At 38.2% G+C, this 16748-nt stretch overlaps 1 protein-coding gene across 3 annotated transcripts; it reads right to left on the reverse strand.

The window, feature by feature from the left end:
• Window positions 1-324: 324 nt before the first annotated feature.
• On the reverse strand, window positions 325-14432 carry LOC143846164 (uncharacterized). Of its 3 annotated transcripts, none has more exons than XM_077354581.1 (8): window positions 14018-14432; window positions 11033-11151; window positions 10758-10943; window positions 10515-10610; window positions 10369-10440; window positions 9250-9369; window positions 1466-1778; window positions 325-1354 (listed from the first exon to the last, which is right to left on the reverse strand). In XM_077354581.1, exons 1-8 carry the CDS (start codon window positions 14319-14321, stop codon window positions 564-566), a joined length of 2001 nt encoding a protein of 666 aa, XP_077210696.1. In that variant the 5' UTR covers window positions 14322-14432; the 3' UTR covers window positions 325-563. The 3 variants fall into 3 exon arrangements, with proteins under 3 accessions (XP_077210696.1, XP_077210695.1, XP_077210694.1); XM_077354580.1 differs by having other exon boundaries at window positions 325-470; window positions 558-1778; XM_077354579.1 differs by having other exon boundaries at window positions 325-1778.
• Window positions 14433-16748: the final 2316 nt, after the last annotated feature.

The following is a 16748-nucleotide window of genomic DNA, read 5'->3' on the forward strand; positions in this document are numbered from 1 at the left end:
GAGCCCAGATTACAATTCCAAAAGGGCATCCTAAACTTCGGACCAAGCCCTTCAAAAATTGCCACTTGTATTGACAAACCCTACTCTGGTGTGGTCAGTGAAGACCCAGAGTGGCTTTATCAAACCAAAGACTGGATATGCATCAAGAATCCAACTCGTTTTGTTTTTTGTATCCTGAAATGGTAAAAATTTTAATTAAGCGGAGGCCCCAAAACATGATTGTTGTTCCCCAAAAACGCTTGAGATGTCCATAGAAGCACCCTCACTAGTGTCAACTGCTTCAGGCCTTTGAAGGGAAAGACAAGCATACATAAAGCAGTGATAGATCTTCAATTTCTGTCTTTTATGTTAATACTAAGGCTTCAGACAAAGTATATTATGTTCCAACATGACAATCTGCATCTAAAATAACTAAAGGACACAAATAACAACCACCATACAATCCAAAAGCCGACCTCAGCATCAAAATCCTAAATTCCAAAGCAATAAAAGGCTAGATTTCAAAGCAATACCCTACCAGAAAGTTCCACAAAAAATGCTGCTAAGAAACTACTTACCGTACATCAACTCTTAGGAGAGGCTTTTGGAACTCCGGTCTGAACAGTTTGAGCACCAGATGCGGCTGCAGCAGTGTCTGTTGAATACACAGTAGGCTGGGAATACCCACCACCACCACCATAAGAATCATTGTATGGTTGCTGCGTGTAGCCAGGTTGGGCTACTGCTGCTGGTGCACCGTAGGACTGGGGCTGCCCATAGCCACCCTGAGGGGTTGACCCATAACCAGAAGGTGGTGCTCGATGAGTGGAATCTTGTTGACCATAGCCTGATTGTGGAGGCTGAGAGTGAGAATATCCCGGTTGTACTGGGACGGGCTGAATGTAACCTTGAGTGGTTGGAGCTTGTGGGGTCTGCCCGTAAACAGGAGTTGGGGTTGGCTTTGGTCCTTGAGGCTGCCCATAGCCAGGTTGGGTTAATGGCGTTGGCTGAGCATAGCCGGTCTGAGCCGGGGGTTGGCTTCCATAACCAGGTTGGGTAGTTGGAGTTATTCCATAACCAGGAGTGCTAGTAGGCTGTTGGCCTGTGTATCCTTGTTGGTTTGGCGCTGGAGGCGGGACCGGTGGAGCGACTTGCTGAGCTGGAGGCACTTGGGTGGCTCCCGCTTGTGCACCATAAGTAGCAGATCCATCTTGGGTTGGGTTAACCATGGTTCCATAAGTGGGAGCAGAATTATAAGCCTGTGGTTGTTCGTATCCTGGCTGAGGAGTGGGCTGTGGTTGGCTATAGCCTTGCTGGAGAGCAGGAGTCTGGTAACCACCACCATAACCATCTTGGCTATATCCCTGTTGTTGCCCTGCGGGTAGCTGCGAGTAATTAGACTCAGGATATGACCCTTGGGGATTGTAATTAGTAGAAGGGGGTTGACCATAATTGTAAGTGGTGTTATCTGAGGGAGCTGAAGAACCTCCGGGAGCAGTTGGTTGTTGCTGAGCTGAGTAATCATATCCAGTACCCTGTGGAGTTTGCTGATTTGGTGGGGCAGTGGTTTGGTCCCACCCTGTGGAGTATCCAGTGGAGGTTGGTTGAGGCGGATAACCTGCATAAGGTGGCTGAGACATATATTGTGGTGGTGGCCCGGGATATGCGCCTGGTTGCATGTAGCCATAACCAGGTTGCTGCATTGGAGGCACAGTGGGGCCCCAATTCGTTGGAGGCCTTGGAGGGCGGTAGCCTTGCTGAGAATAACCCCCACCCATCTGTGGATTTCTAACACGACTCTGCAGACAAATGTTTGTTCGTATAAACCGAGGTAACCTTTTTGATACAGATATATAAGGCAAGAAGAAGTAGATGAAATAGAAATAACCGCAACATATAGATGAATTATCAATCCCAGGCAACGCATAAATAAGCACATAAATTGTCAAATGCATTTATCTAAGCAAGGACAGATGCATTATACATGCTGTTAGAAGGGCAAGAAAGACACCTACTTGCAGGGCTGGAGGTGAATTGCTCAAGCTATGTCGGCACAGATGCCCATCCTCTCCTACTAATATGTAGTTGCAAAAAATCTATACAAAGACTTGCACAAGAGCAGAAGCAAATGGATACTAACATGTAGTTGCAACAAACTATACGACGACTTACACAAGCAGAAGCATGTGAAATTTACATTGCCAGACATTTGAATTGCCATAAAGTGAGGCAATGAAGCCTTCAAAGCGTTTGACAAGTAGATCATATTGTGCCACTCTAGCCCAGAAAATTGGTATACAAACAAGAATGAATAAATTCCCCCTAAAATAAAGCAGTGCTTCAGATTACTAGGATCCCTCAATCAAAGCACATAGGAATGAATAAATGGCATCATTACCATCTAAGACACATCATATTGGCAATCAAACTAGAATGTGAATTGATATATATTCCCCACTAAAATTGCCTAAAAAGATATTAAAATCAGCAGATTAGGAATACTACAAAATAACAGAACAGCAATCTCACAATCTCATAATGAGACCAAAGCAGCACAGCAAATGCACACAACAAATCAATAACGACCATCCTTCCTGCGCAGCACACCCCTGAGGAATAATATTGGGACTTTGCAAAGGAGTATGATGCCAAAACACCAAATAAAAGGTTAAAAGAAGAAACAAAAACGAAAAAAAGGGTGTGATGCCAAAACACCAAAACAGAGTTAAAAGAATTAGAAGCCTTTTATGAGCCTTCCCATATAAAAAGAAAAACTCTCCACCATATATCTCAATAGTTTCAAAACTCCCCGGGCGATTGTGGACTCCTCTGAGTCGGCTCCCTTTTACCTTGGTGGCTGAATTCTTGTCCGAGTTCGAGCTTCTCCCTACAAAGTCAATCAAAACTCTTTTCACTCTCCCAAGTTATGACAACATCAACCGAGAACTCAACCACGTGGTACAAAGTCAACTAGGATTTGCTTGGCTTTTGGGGTTTCAATCCCAGATTACCTATCAAAAAAAAAACTGTGATTTGCTTTAGGTGCATTTTGTCCCGCATCCACATTTTGAAACACTGGCTCTCCCACTGAGACAACACCACTCTCCACCATAAACATGATTGTAAAACAATAAAACTACAAAATAGGCACTAAAAATAGCCTCTTGACAGCCATTCACACTGCAATCTTCCGCAAATAAGCTCCCGAAAAAGTAGAAACTGCATAGTGCCCTACAGAATTTTGTGTGTGTGTATTGTATGATCTTCCATACAATGTTGTGCTTCAACCACTTCATTAAATGTGGGACCATGAAAAATAGCCACAACGGTACCATGCATGGCTCAAACACATGAGATGGAAGAAGGTATGTAGATCGATGAATCATGGTGGGATTGACATCGGAAAAACAAGGCTACATAATATGAATTTATTGGGAAAGTGGTTGTGGAGGTTTCGGGAAGAAAAGGTGGCAATATGAGACAAAACCATAGGCGACAAGTACAGCAGCTGGGGTTGGGGGATAGGGAGGAAGAACCCAGCCTTAAGAAAAGGTTTGGGTGCATACAAGTTCATTAGTTGTCCAGGCCCTTTTATGAGTCTTGCGGCAAGAAATACTGAGAGGATCTTTCCCCTCGTTAAATTCATTGAGGAAGCCCTATTGAGTGGGCAGCAATTTTTAGGGATACTTCGCATTTCGTTGAGAAAAGATGAGAAAGAGAGGGGATCCCTAAAAATAGCCGCTCACTCAATAGGGCTTCCTCACTAAATGAATTTAAAGAGGGGAAAGATCCTCTCCTAATTTCTAGCCACAAAAGGATCCCCTCTCATCATAAAAATCGGTTTCTATTAGGAAAAATCCCCTTCTCTAACTTCCATAACTAACCCACGTAAACCTCCCAAACCAAATCCCAATCTCCTAGGTAATCTCAAATGTCCTTACATAATCTTCCTTCTTTTTTTTTTGAATAGTACTCAAATGTCTTACATAATCTCTTTCATATAAAACCTGTAACTCATGGCCACTTCCTAAAGTTTCTACTTTCTCAACACCTCCATGTAAAAACTTCCTAAATTTTCTCTAACACCTACAACAATCCAAAATCCCACACTGCTAACAGTTAATCTTTAGGAACTGCAAAGACCCTTTAAACCTGTAATCAGTCATCCAAGCCCTGTGAAAACCTTCTCAAACCCCTTTCCCTTTGACCAGATTTTATAAGTTGCTAGTCCGTTACAGCCCATTTTCTTCAACTGTAAGCTACCCCAAACCCTTCTTTAATCCTAATAGTCCATGCACACCTCTCTTTCACCTTGACGTCTTACACTTCCCGTTTTATCTCCTACATGAACCTAAAACAGTCCTAAAACATATATACTGGTAATTTACAGGCCTATTAGTCATCTTTTAACCTCAACCAGTCCAAAATTATCTTGTCACAGATAATTTACTGATCTGCTATAACCTTCTTATATATCATCAGTCCCTCCTATACCGATTAATCCAAACCTAAACCCAGAATTTTATTTCAGATCTGCTACCCAGTTACCCAATTTTTATAGACAGCCCAGGTAAAGGCTGTCATAATTTTTATAGATAACCCAGGTAAAGGCTGTCATAGCAGTCTTAAGATCTCATCCCCATACTTATATCAGCCTACAGACCTAGCAGAACTGCAGGTAGCATTACTCTTCTTGATAACAAATTCGGTTGCCTGTTAAAAACAGAAGAAGAATAAAACAAAAAAGAAAGAAAGAAAATTTGGTATGATGTAAAAAAAGAAGCTATTTTCTGACGGAAAGGGGTCCACTTCTTTTAGATGGCCATAAACTGGGCTGGATGGGACGCCACGAGCCAACAACTAGAAACTGCCATGTTGGATTCATGGCAAAAAAGATCAACAAGTACAACAGGATGGGAAGATAGCAAAAGAAGTGGGTGGTAGTAATAACTTCTGTATAATGATAACAATAAGCACCGATGAGCAACATGTACTAGCTAGGGCTATGAACTGCAAAACTGGTTGTAAGACCAGAAATTTGGAAAACAAAACAATAGAATTACATACAACTACACCATTACCCAGGATACAAGTTTCTGCATTAAAACAGTGCAAAAAGAAGATATTTAAGCCATTAGGAAAGTTGAAAATGATTTCCCCCCGTCTCTCAATGGTATAGAAGACAATAGAACATTTAAGTCTACTAGCAGAAATTGAAATTACAACAATCAGGCTAGGACATCTAAGAGATATGTACTTCCGAAATTTGTTTGACTTGATGGAAAAACTTGGCAAGGTCATATATGATACAAAATTTTCAGTAAGCATATTTGAAATGGAGCAGTAAGCAAGACAGCACAGAAAATGCTAGTAAAAAATAGCTCTTCAAGAACCATGCAGTAAAAAGAATTCCATATCAAGTATCTAGCATACAAAGAAGATTTGCAGCTTAACTCCCAACTATTTTCAACTAATAGAAAACCCCAAAATGGGTCACATCTAGAAGACCAATAGATACTAAAATAAAGAAATTCAAAGTGGCAACTATGAATATTCAGTTTTAAAAAAGTCGGGTATAATCCCCAATAGTAACCATAAAGCTCTTCAAAAAGAAAATAATGAGTCAAGAAAGAAGTGTGTTTCAAAAGATAGCAAAAAATAGGCTTCACGGTATAATCGAAATGTGAACCCAGATAACAACTCAAAATAAGCACAAATTTGCATTTCCTTTCCAAAATTCCTCAACATGGACAAACAAATCATCAGTAAAATTACAGAAAAGGTAAAAAATCATAACTTGTGGCTCTTTACAAGTTACAGTTAATTGATGTAAACAGCAAGATGAACTACATATTTCTAAAGATAAACACTACCAAGTCAATGATCCTGAAGGAGCATTGCTCCCACGCTCAAAACATTAAAACCACCATAAGCAACACTTCCCATTAAGAATAAATCTTGCAGATTCTTCAGCAGAAGATCAATTAGCAGTTGTAAGGAATCGAGATTTAAGACCATACCAGTGTCGGGCCAAAGAAACACCAAAAATGGGCTTGCCTATACCACCTGCACCATGTTGGTGTCACCAACACAAAAGCTAACCCTACAATAATTTCCAAGAACAATTTGAGTCACACGAAGCACGCAGTGAATTTAAAATTCAGGTTTGATGCAGGCTATCATCCCAACAATTATTCACTTTGGCATTGAGGTAAGATAGACTATCAGATTTGAATCAGGTATATTTCAGAACTTGGCAAACATATCCTAGAAATCAAGGTAGCATTTCCATAAGCCTTGAACCCCGACAAACATAAAGTACAGAAGACTTGCTTCCACAAGCTAAGATTCAACAAATCCAGCAGATCGGTCCAGGAATATAACTCAAAAGAGATAAATACTTGATCATCCCTTGAACGAAGTTACAGAGTACAGACAGTCCAAATCTAAACGATACTAATAAAAGATAAACTGACCTATTCTCGATCCATTTCTCCACAACCCACATAAGAAAATAAAAAATCATCTAACTGCATACGCACAAGAAAAACTTGGATTCAGGCACCCCACGGATCCTGCAGGTCCATTATCTCAAAACTAAATCACAATTTCATCTATAAGAGATCCATATGGATATTGTGCAATATCTACAGGTTGGATATCATATTCTCATAATGCAACTCGGTTGACAATTATAATATATAGACAGGTCCAAGAAAATCTCTCAATGAAACAAGTACTTTGGAAATCTGACTCCTTTTTCCATAGCTCATTTTTGCCAATAGGATGCCCGCGGATATGGACCTAATTTGATTAGCAATTTACCAGTGATCCACATCAAAAAATCTATGAAATAATGACTTCATTATAACGAAAAACCAATAGTCCAACCGAATGAGCCAGCACAATTTGATAATTGTAATACCACAATATGAACAGGTTCACATGACCAATTTGTAGGGCAAAAGAAGCCTCCAGTATAGTCTGCCAGCATCTTCAATCTAATGAAACCTTCAGTCAATAGCTAAGAACAAAATTGTAGGCACATTCTTGGAACCAATCGATAGGGGCAGAATAGGCTAAAATTAAGAGCAAAAGAAACTGAAGGTATGGGGAAGCAGCAGTAAGTAGAACCACAGATAACCCAACACAACAAATAGACAAAACTAAGTAGCGGCATCCGCATACTAGAAAAACATAAATTGAAAAAAATAACCCTCAGAGTTCTTTTTAAAAAATAAAAAATAAAAGACGGTCATGTGTAGTATGCACTATAGCAAGAACATAAATATAGAAAGTACTGCATGATCTCAGCAAGATTAGAAAAATATAACAGGTATATAATCAAAATTGATCTCGGAGAAGTTGGTAGAATATAACAGGTACGCAATCAAAAACTATAACATCAACATCCTACAAATAAAGGATTTAAAAATAAATCGCCAGCTTCCTCAAGGATACAATGCTCAATCAAACATTAATTGAGCTTGGGAGAGACACCCATCACAAAAAAAAAAGTATATACAATAGATTTGCTAACAACATCATCAATCAAAATTAATAATCATGATAAAAAATTTAACGTTCATATGCATAATTTAATTTCAGTAAATCGTGATTTGGAAAATTCTGTCCAGACAGAGATAGAGAACAAGATAAGTTCAATAGGCACAAAATCATAAGATTTCCAGTCAAAATTGAATGCATTCTAATGATCATGATAACTCAAGTGTGATCATTCAAAAAAAATCAAATCCTTCCACAAGGCAAAGCCGACAAACTTTGGTAAGTGATGATAAAAATATCATACTGCATTCCAGTATAAAAATAATTGAGTTTGCTAGAGTCCATTTATAGGCATGAATAGATGAACCGAACGTGAGGAGCAGAAATGCACTGGTAAGTAATGGACAACCATCTTAAGTTTCGACAGGAAATTCCACGAAGCAGTTCAACAAGATAGAAGCTACCAAAAGGAAAAGATATCATAATTGAAAGAGCAGTGTAGACAAAAAAGGTTGTGGAAAAAGGAAGCCTCAAGCCGTAAAAATGTGACTACTATAGAGCAAAAACTGCACAAGGAAATAAAATGCAATGATTGTACCTCTGAGGAGACAAACTGCTGGTAGAAATTGGAGAGGAAAGGGAACGGGAGGGGAATCTAAATGAATGTAACATTGTTACTATGTAAAAGAAATGCATTACCGTATACAAGAAATACGAGTAAATGTTGTTTTGAAAATCTTACGATTTACAATTCGATTTTACGATTCAAATCAAATCTTATGCATAAAGATTTGAATCCCATGATTGAATCTTAATTTGTATGAATCTTATGATTTTCGATTGAATATTACGATTCGATCGTAAATCGTACGATTAATGCGATTTATCCAAATTAAATTTTATATAAAAGAAAATTAGACTTCCTTTTGAAAATCCTTATTTCCTTTAAATAAAATAAGAAGTCTTCGAAAACCCTCATTAGATGGAAGAAGACAAAGTAGAAGTTCGAATGAATCAAACCAGTCAAGCACATGTGCTTGAAGGCATTAATTAAATCGAGGAGAGAGACGACTATAATGAGGACAGCACCGACGACTCGAGTCTTTTATGGTTGATATTTGTCATTTCATGTTTCAGGTTTGTTAGCAAACAATTTGTATTAGGATATTGAATGACTAATCAGCGAAATTTCTATTTGGATTGATGAATTCAGATGAAAATAAATAATTGGTTATTTTAATTCTTTAAATTCTTTATAATTTTTCAAAGCATTAAAAAATTTCTTTATTATTATTTTTTATTTTATGTGTGTGTATGAATAAATCTTACGATTTACGATCCGATATGATTTGAATGAATCTTACGATTTACGATCCGATATGATTCGACCTCTATTGCGATTTACAATTCGATTCCGATTTTCAAAACCTTGCATATGCAGTAAACTATGCAAGGAAAATAAGAAGCTCGGGGCACAACAGACCTGAGAGAAAAGCTACTCCAAGGCATTGACCATGAATTAATGTCAGATAAAAAACCATTTGACAAAATTTAAGGCATAGATCATTGAACTAACAAAGTTAATGGGTTAGTAGCACCCATTCCAGTAAAATTTTGTGATGATATCACAACCAAGTGTAAGCTCAATAGTGAGCAACAGATATAGCAAGCACCCTAAAAAAAACTTTCACGCACCCAAAAGTGTAAATCTAATGAATAGTTATGGAGCAAATCCACAAGCCAATAAAGGGACTGTCCACATACCTCACTATTGACAATTTCATTGACCAATTGCTTTGCAGATTCAATTTGTTCATTGGTTCCATCAATCTGTACCGTTCTTTCTGTTGATGTATCACCCGGAGGCAGATGCAAAGGTATCAACTGTCCAGGAAATGAAAGAGTGTTCAGTACCACATTATAACTTGAAATTGCTTTGATAAGCAGGAAGACCAGCCACCAGAATAATACAAATCAAACTGCTATTTTATGAATCGTAGACTGACTCTTACAACTTTAATGAATCATACATACAGAATAAACAGCACATCTAGCATTAGATAACAATCTAGCTATGATAAACATGGAAAGCATTATATTGAAAGATATAATATAACATAAAATGCTTACCAAGTCTACTTCTAGAGGAATGATAAGAGGCACCTTGAATGGATTCACGTCATTAAGTGCAACCGAATTTACTTTCTCAGCCGATTTTAGAAGGTTACCGAAAATGACATGGATCCAATCAAGGGCCCTTTCAGGCTCTTTACGCAAGGGAGCCCTTGCATCTATCATTCCTCCTACTTCTATTATTAAAAAGATGCCAGTAAAATTACAACTTTGACAGGACAGAACAGAATGCATATGTTCTCAACAATGACACGCATAAAAGTATCTATAGAAGAAGAGCATACTCAACAGGTAAAGATATATAAAGACAACAAAAACGATGAAGATAAAGTGAAATCAAAGACCAATTGGCAAACGCACAGAGAAGAATATTTCATGTAGAAAATTCATGCATTTTCCTGCAAATTTCCAACAAGATACGGCCAAATGAAATCAAAGGAGCAGGCAAAAGATTGTTGTTTCATGGCAGGAAATTAGAAAGCTACAATATACACAAGGAGTTGTACCAAAACACCATTCAATGCCGATACTAAGTTGAAGAGCAACACCAGTCAAAAAAAAAAACTAAGTTGAAGAACCAATAGCGATTTTACCATATTTCTTCAAAACCGATCTCTCATACAATACAATATGCTAAAGAGGTATAGCAAAGATACCTGCTCATCCACTAAATATGAAATTATTTAAAAATTTGATGATATTGGGCAAGGATGAAGAAGCATTAGTTATGGAGAGGACCAAGTCACTAACCTGAATACGGGCTCCTGACCTAACTTGCATGTTTTTTATTGTCTCGCCGCCTTTACCAATGATCAAACCAACCTGGAAAAAGAAAAGTGTAAAAGAAATTACCCACGTAAATGAAGCGTCATATATGAATAATTGTTTTTGCTTGCCTTGTTGTTTGGAACTTTCATTGTAAATTGTTCAGCTCCAGATTGTCCAGAAGGGACTCTTCGAGCTCCAACTATGCCAGACCCCCCTGCATCAGCCTGCTTAGCATATTACAAACATTAAAAAGGTCCCAATAAAGGAGAGCATATAATACAATAAATATTTAAAAAAGCGTACAGAAAAGTGCAAGGAACAATGAATATAGAAATTTTTTTTCGAAAAGTAAAAATTTAGATCTACAGTACCTCTGAAAGAACATCATTAATTAACTGCTCGGCCTTGCTGATTTGCTCTGGAGTTCCCACAAGTTCTACAGGTCTAGTCTGAGAAGTAGGGTCAGCATCCATATCCCTGGTTACTTGAATCTTTGCTCCCGATTGGAGCTGAAGATATTTAATAGTCTCCCCACCCTTACCAATAATAACACCAACCTGCAACAAAGTATACGAGTTTATGGATAAGTGCCAAGTAGGCAAACAAATTTCCAACATATGTTTCCTACAACAAAGTGAGTACCAACCCTTCCATTTGGAATATCCATCTTTTTGCTAGCACCCTGAAAACCATATGCGACTGGAATTGATGCGGGGATGCCCATCCCAGAAAGAGAATTCACCATTGGGGGCTTCTGCCCAAAGTCTGTTACCAGTCAAGTCGAATAAATAGACTTAGAAATACATAAAACAACGGAATTACTAGAACAACTCATCCCTGGCCCAAAACTGCTCAAACAATAACACACAAAACATTGCTGTATCTGAAACACAAGCCAAGACCAAAACCAAATCCAACACTAACAAAACAGTAACAATCATAAAATAACAATTGCTAAATAGGCCAAGCCAACAATAAAAGCCTAACAACAACTACATCAATCATCAATGAAGCCGAAAGTAAAACCAGATGAGAAGACAAAAATTCCAACACCAAATGAAAAAAATATAAATCACTAAACTACCACTCGAATGCAAAACTCATCAAATTTGATGCAAACAGATCCATACTAGCAACAAAACCTTAAAAATGCCAAAACACTATAATCAAATCAAAACCATGACATCTAGCCAACTGGAGCTCAATAACGCAAGGGAAACCTAAAGCCGAGTTACAGCATACACCTCTCCAAGCAAAAAAGCCCCAAATAAGACATACCCAAACCAAAACTCAAAAAAGAAAAGAGAACGAATCAAATCAAGAAAAAAAAAAAAAAAACCTCTACAGACAAAAAAAATCCTAATATACCCAACCACCAATGCTTAAAAAAAAAAACGAATGCACATCAGACCCGAGGAAAAAAAATTGTTTAAGCAGCAAATCTTAAGACTTCCAAAAATTATAACATAAAAATGTAACCCTAATACACACAACCAAAGACCTAAAATTCAGAGAAAATCTACCAAATCCAAATCAGATGTATGCACGACCATGTAACACTAGAAAAACACTAACACCACAATGACCCGAACAAAAACCTAATGTACCAAGACAAGGCCGGAAAGAGCAAAATGAAAATCAGAACAAAATACAAAGAAAATCTACCAGATAGAAATTAGATCCGCACACAACCACAAAACCCTACATAAATACTAGCAACAAGACCGTCACCGAACCGAAACCATAATGTTCCAAAACAAGCACAAGGACAATTTAAATCAGACCACATAAAATGGAATGGAAAATCACTGAAAAGTCTAACGGTAGCCAAAACCCTCACCGTTCGATTCTTCTGAAAACTCCCTGATAAGCAGAAAAATCATGAGTTCTAAAACCCTAATATACTCAACCAATGCTCAAAAAACAAGAAAAAAACACATCAGATCTGGGGAAAAAAACTATGCAAACAACAAAATCCTAATACTTCCAAAAATATCAAAAATCAGCACTAAGGGGCCATTTGGACATGCGGATTTTAAAATCCGGGATTTCTTCAAAATTGTAGCTAAGAGACAAGAGAAGAAGCGGACCAGCCGTCATTTTTTACTCGTTTTTTACTTCTCGCCCTTCTTTCCGTCAGCAAGAGACTAGCAGATCCTCCCATATTTCAAGGTTCTAGAAATCTTAGGATGCTGGAGAGATTTTCAAAACCTGAATTTCTCACTTAAAATCCAAGAAACGCTGTCAGGACAGCATACAGCAGCTTGATCATGAACCCTCTTTTACACTGTTTTCAAACTAAAAACCTGGATTCTAAAATCCGCGTATCCAAACGGCCCCTAATATACACAACCAAAGCCCTAAAATTCCCAGAAAATCTACCAAATCCAGGTCAGATACAAACAAGACCACGTAACAATAGAAAAAAACTATCACCGCCATCACCCCAACAGAACCCTAATCGTACAAAAATCAGACCAAAACGCAATGAAAATCTACCAAATAGAAATTAGATCTGCACACAACCACAAAACCCTAAAAAATACTAGCAACAACACTGTCGCCCAAACGAGACAAAGAACAACGTAAATCAGAATGCATAAAACGCAACCCTAATATACCCCACCGAAACCCTAAATCAGATATATTACCACCAAAACCCTAATATACCCCACCAAAACCCATAAAACACACAGAAATATTACCAAATCCAAATCAGATATATGCACGACCACGTAACTCTAAGAAAACACTAACACCACCATCAGCAGAACAAAACCCTAATGTACCAAGAGAGAATTGAAAATCCGACCAAACCGCAAATAAAATCTAACAAATAGAAATTATCTGCATACGACCACAAAACCCTAAAAACACACTAACAACAACACTATCACCCACAACACCATAAAATTCCAAAACAAACCCTAAAACAACGTAAATTCAGACCACAAAAAATGGAATGGAAAATCAGAACTGTCGGACGGAAGCACAACCCTTACCGTCCAATTCTTCTGAAAACCCCCCTGACAAACAAAATAATCATAGGTGTTCCAAAACCCTAATATACCCAACCAATGCTCAAAAAAAAAAAAAACAATAGATCCGGAAAAAAGCTATACAAGAGACAAAATCCTAAAAGATCTACCCAAAATCAAACGCAACCCTCATAACATACAGCTCTAAAACGTACAGAAAACCTACCAAATCCAAATCAGATATACGCACGACCACTTAACAATAGAAAAACACTAACACAACCATCACCCTAACAAAACCCTAAACGCAAAGTAAATGAGACCAAACCGCAAAGAAAATCTGTAAACGACTACATAACCCTAGAAAAACACTAGCAACAACACTATCACCCAGGCGAAACCCTAATATTCCAAAACAAGCACAAGAAAAACGTAAATCGGACCGTATAAAATGGACAATCAGAACTTTCAGAAGGAAGCCAAAACCCTAACCGTTCGACTAGATCTGCACACAGCCACATAACCCTATAAAAACACTAGCAACAACACTGTCACCCAAAAGAAACCCTGAAATTCCAAAACAAGCGAACAACGTAAATCAGAACACATAAAATGGAAAATCAGAACTATCAAACAGAATCCAAAACCCTAACCGTTCGATTCTTCTGAAAATCCCCTTCCAAGACCACCATCACCGTTCTCGACACGAGGTCGCTTTGCCTCGGCGTTGCTGAAGAGACGTGCCGCGATCTCCTGAGCACGTTGCTTGGCGAGCTGGATCTCATCAGCGGGAGGAGGGACGTTGTTGTATGAAGAAGGAGGAGGGTTTGAATCCGAGGGTGGAGATACGATCGGAGCTGAGAAGCCCGTAGCACGGCGTGGGTGAGGAGGAGTGGTTTGGTCTTCGTATTTTCTCTTGTTTTCCGCTCGAGAAGCGAACTGTAAGTCTTCCGCCATTGAAGGGTTTTGTTCAGAGCTCTGGAGGAATCTGAAGAGGGATGACTGAGGAGTGAGGAGGGAGGAGAAGGAGAAAACCTAAAATCCTTTATATTGTGGATGAGCGAGAGAGGGGGGTTTTTTTTATAGGTGGTCGCAACACCACAACCTTCGAGGTTATAGAAACATCTGATGGGGCCCACAATAGATGGGTATCGAAAAATCCCGTCCGTCGATTGATACTAAAAGTGCTTTCGGATGGTTGAGAAAACATGTCCAATAGTTAATATTCTATGGGAGGTAGATTAAAGCATGAGCCAATCTTAGTATGGGTGCACTGCGGGTGCAACTTGGGTCGGGTTGGGTTCGGGTGGATTTTGCCTTTTAGTTGGGGATGGCATTTCCTTGGGTTGGATTGGGTTAGAGTTGGGAAAAGCCAAACCAATTTAATTTGGGTTTGGATTGGGGTTGGGACCTTGGGCAACACTACCCAACCTGGACTCTAGTCCATCCTCTAATTTTATAGTGATTTTCAAAATATAATGGTTATATTTTTATGTATTCCATTCTATGTTTTACCCTAGGCCAACCCGATTTAGAAAGTATGAGTTAGACAGGTTCAATTAGGGCTGAGGGAATGCTACCTTGGGTTGGGCTCAGGTCGGCTTCAAGCGGACCCAGCCCAGGTTGTAAGTTGTAACCCCAGGGTGCAATCTATAAGACACATTACAGTGTAATGTCCCATATTAAGGACAGAGTCCATGTAAGTTCCATATCGTGCTCTCATAGGTAATTTGCTGCAGAGGAGCAATTGGAAACGATATAAGCCCAGTATGTTTAATTTGTTGCAGAGGAGGCCAATAAATAACAAACACCGGCAGAATGAAAAGTAACTCGTCGATGTTTGTGATCGTAGTTCATGATCAAGTTTTCTCTCCTCTCCTTCCCTTCTCGCTAGGGATTGGCACAGCTGTCGTAGGCATTTGTTGGATAACTGAACAAGCGACCTTTACACAAACAACTACATCTATCTATCTGTAGTCTGTCTACCTATCCATAATCTATCTATTTCTCTCTGTACTAAGGCCTTGTTCCTTTGGGATTATGCAGCAGCCGATTGCAACTACAACAACCGATTGTGACCATCACCAATTACCAATACAATCCATTAAGCTATAATTGTGTCCTTAATAAACGATTAATTACACAACCTATATGGAAAAATACCCTTTGAATGCAAAAAATTACAGCTTTACAAACAAGGGTTCAAATGCAAATTACACGAGAAGAAAAAATACAATTACAACAACGGTTGGCATACCATGTTAAACACCTTCTAGATAATTGCATAAACTTAGCTTGTCTTTTCTATTTTTCTCGCCTTTTGGGAACTTTAACAACCTCCGACAACAAAAATATCCTTCTAAGATTCTTCATAGCAAAAATATCCTCTGTGTCCCTGAATGTTGCATATTTGCAGCTATTTCTTCATAAAAATCCACCCAAACAAGAGGTAGACTCGCTGTAACAGCACCTCCCATTACAAGGAAAAACAACTTCCTAGTTTGATCCTATAGCATTCCTAAAGTTTGATTGCGGCATCTGCTATTTTTACCAATAAACTTGAACTAATCAATGATTTTTTGTTCCAATATTAGTAGGCTTTTTCTTTTATCAAAATTCAAAACAGGGTAGTACTAATATCAGAACTGGATGAAGTTACATTAGATTTGGGAACTTACATGTCTATTGAAGACTATGTCAACAACGTAAAAGTATAGTAATTCGTCCACTTGCATCCTCATGTTCGTTGGATCTCAGAGTAGAAATTTTAAAAGGATCCAAGTCTTTTGGCTTAGATTTAGATTTTAGCTGAGTTCATTTATGTTTGTTGGGTTACTAATTTATTACTTGGTATTTCTGTACGTATATTTTTTCTTTTTCCCTTTTTTGCATTATTTTGATTTTAAAGTTGTGGAAAATAGTAGAATAAATTGGTTTGGGTTTCATGGCTTACTCTTTTTTTTTTATCTCTTGCTCTTCAATCTCTCTCGTTCATCGGTCTCTAAAGAAACTTATTATTGAAAGCCTCTGATGTTTTGATTATATTTTTCGGTGTGGTTGGGGGAGGGGGGGTTCTATGAGAAATTTGATTGACCGGCATTCGGAACTTGGAACCTTTATTAGGGTTTGTGGTCATGTTTTCTTATTAAATAATGGAATCATAGACGACATCTAGTATGTTATAACTCCGTTTTTCTGGATCACGTATAAAAAATTTATTTCAAAATGCCGGCCTAAAAAATGTTAAAGATAGATACTAGATTGGCTATCTTCTCTCTTTTGGTTCGCAGCAAGCTTCTGATCAACTACCTAATCTCAATGTTAAGTTTTACCTGTTGTTAGGACAAACATGATCAATCTTCGGGTTAGATTGGATCTACAAGA

Source organism: Tasmannia lanceolata, unplaced genomic scaffold (genome assembly GCF_043159265.1).
Source record: "Tasmannia lanceolata isolate RefF3 unplaced genomic scaffold, GAP_Taslan_0.1 ptg000015l, whole genome shotgun sequence".
Taxonomy (NCBI): Eukaryota; Viridiplantae; Streptophyta; class Magnoliopsida; order Canellales; family Winteraceae; genus Tasmannia; species Tasmannia lanceolata.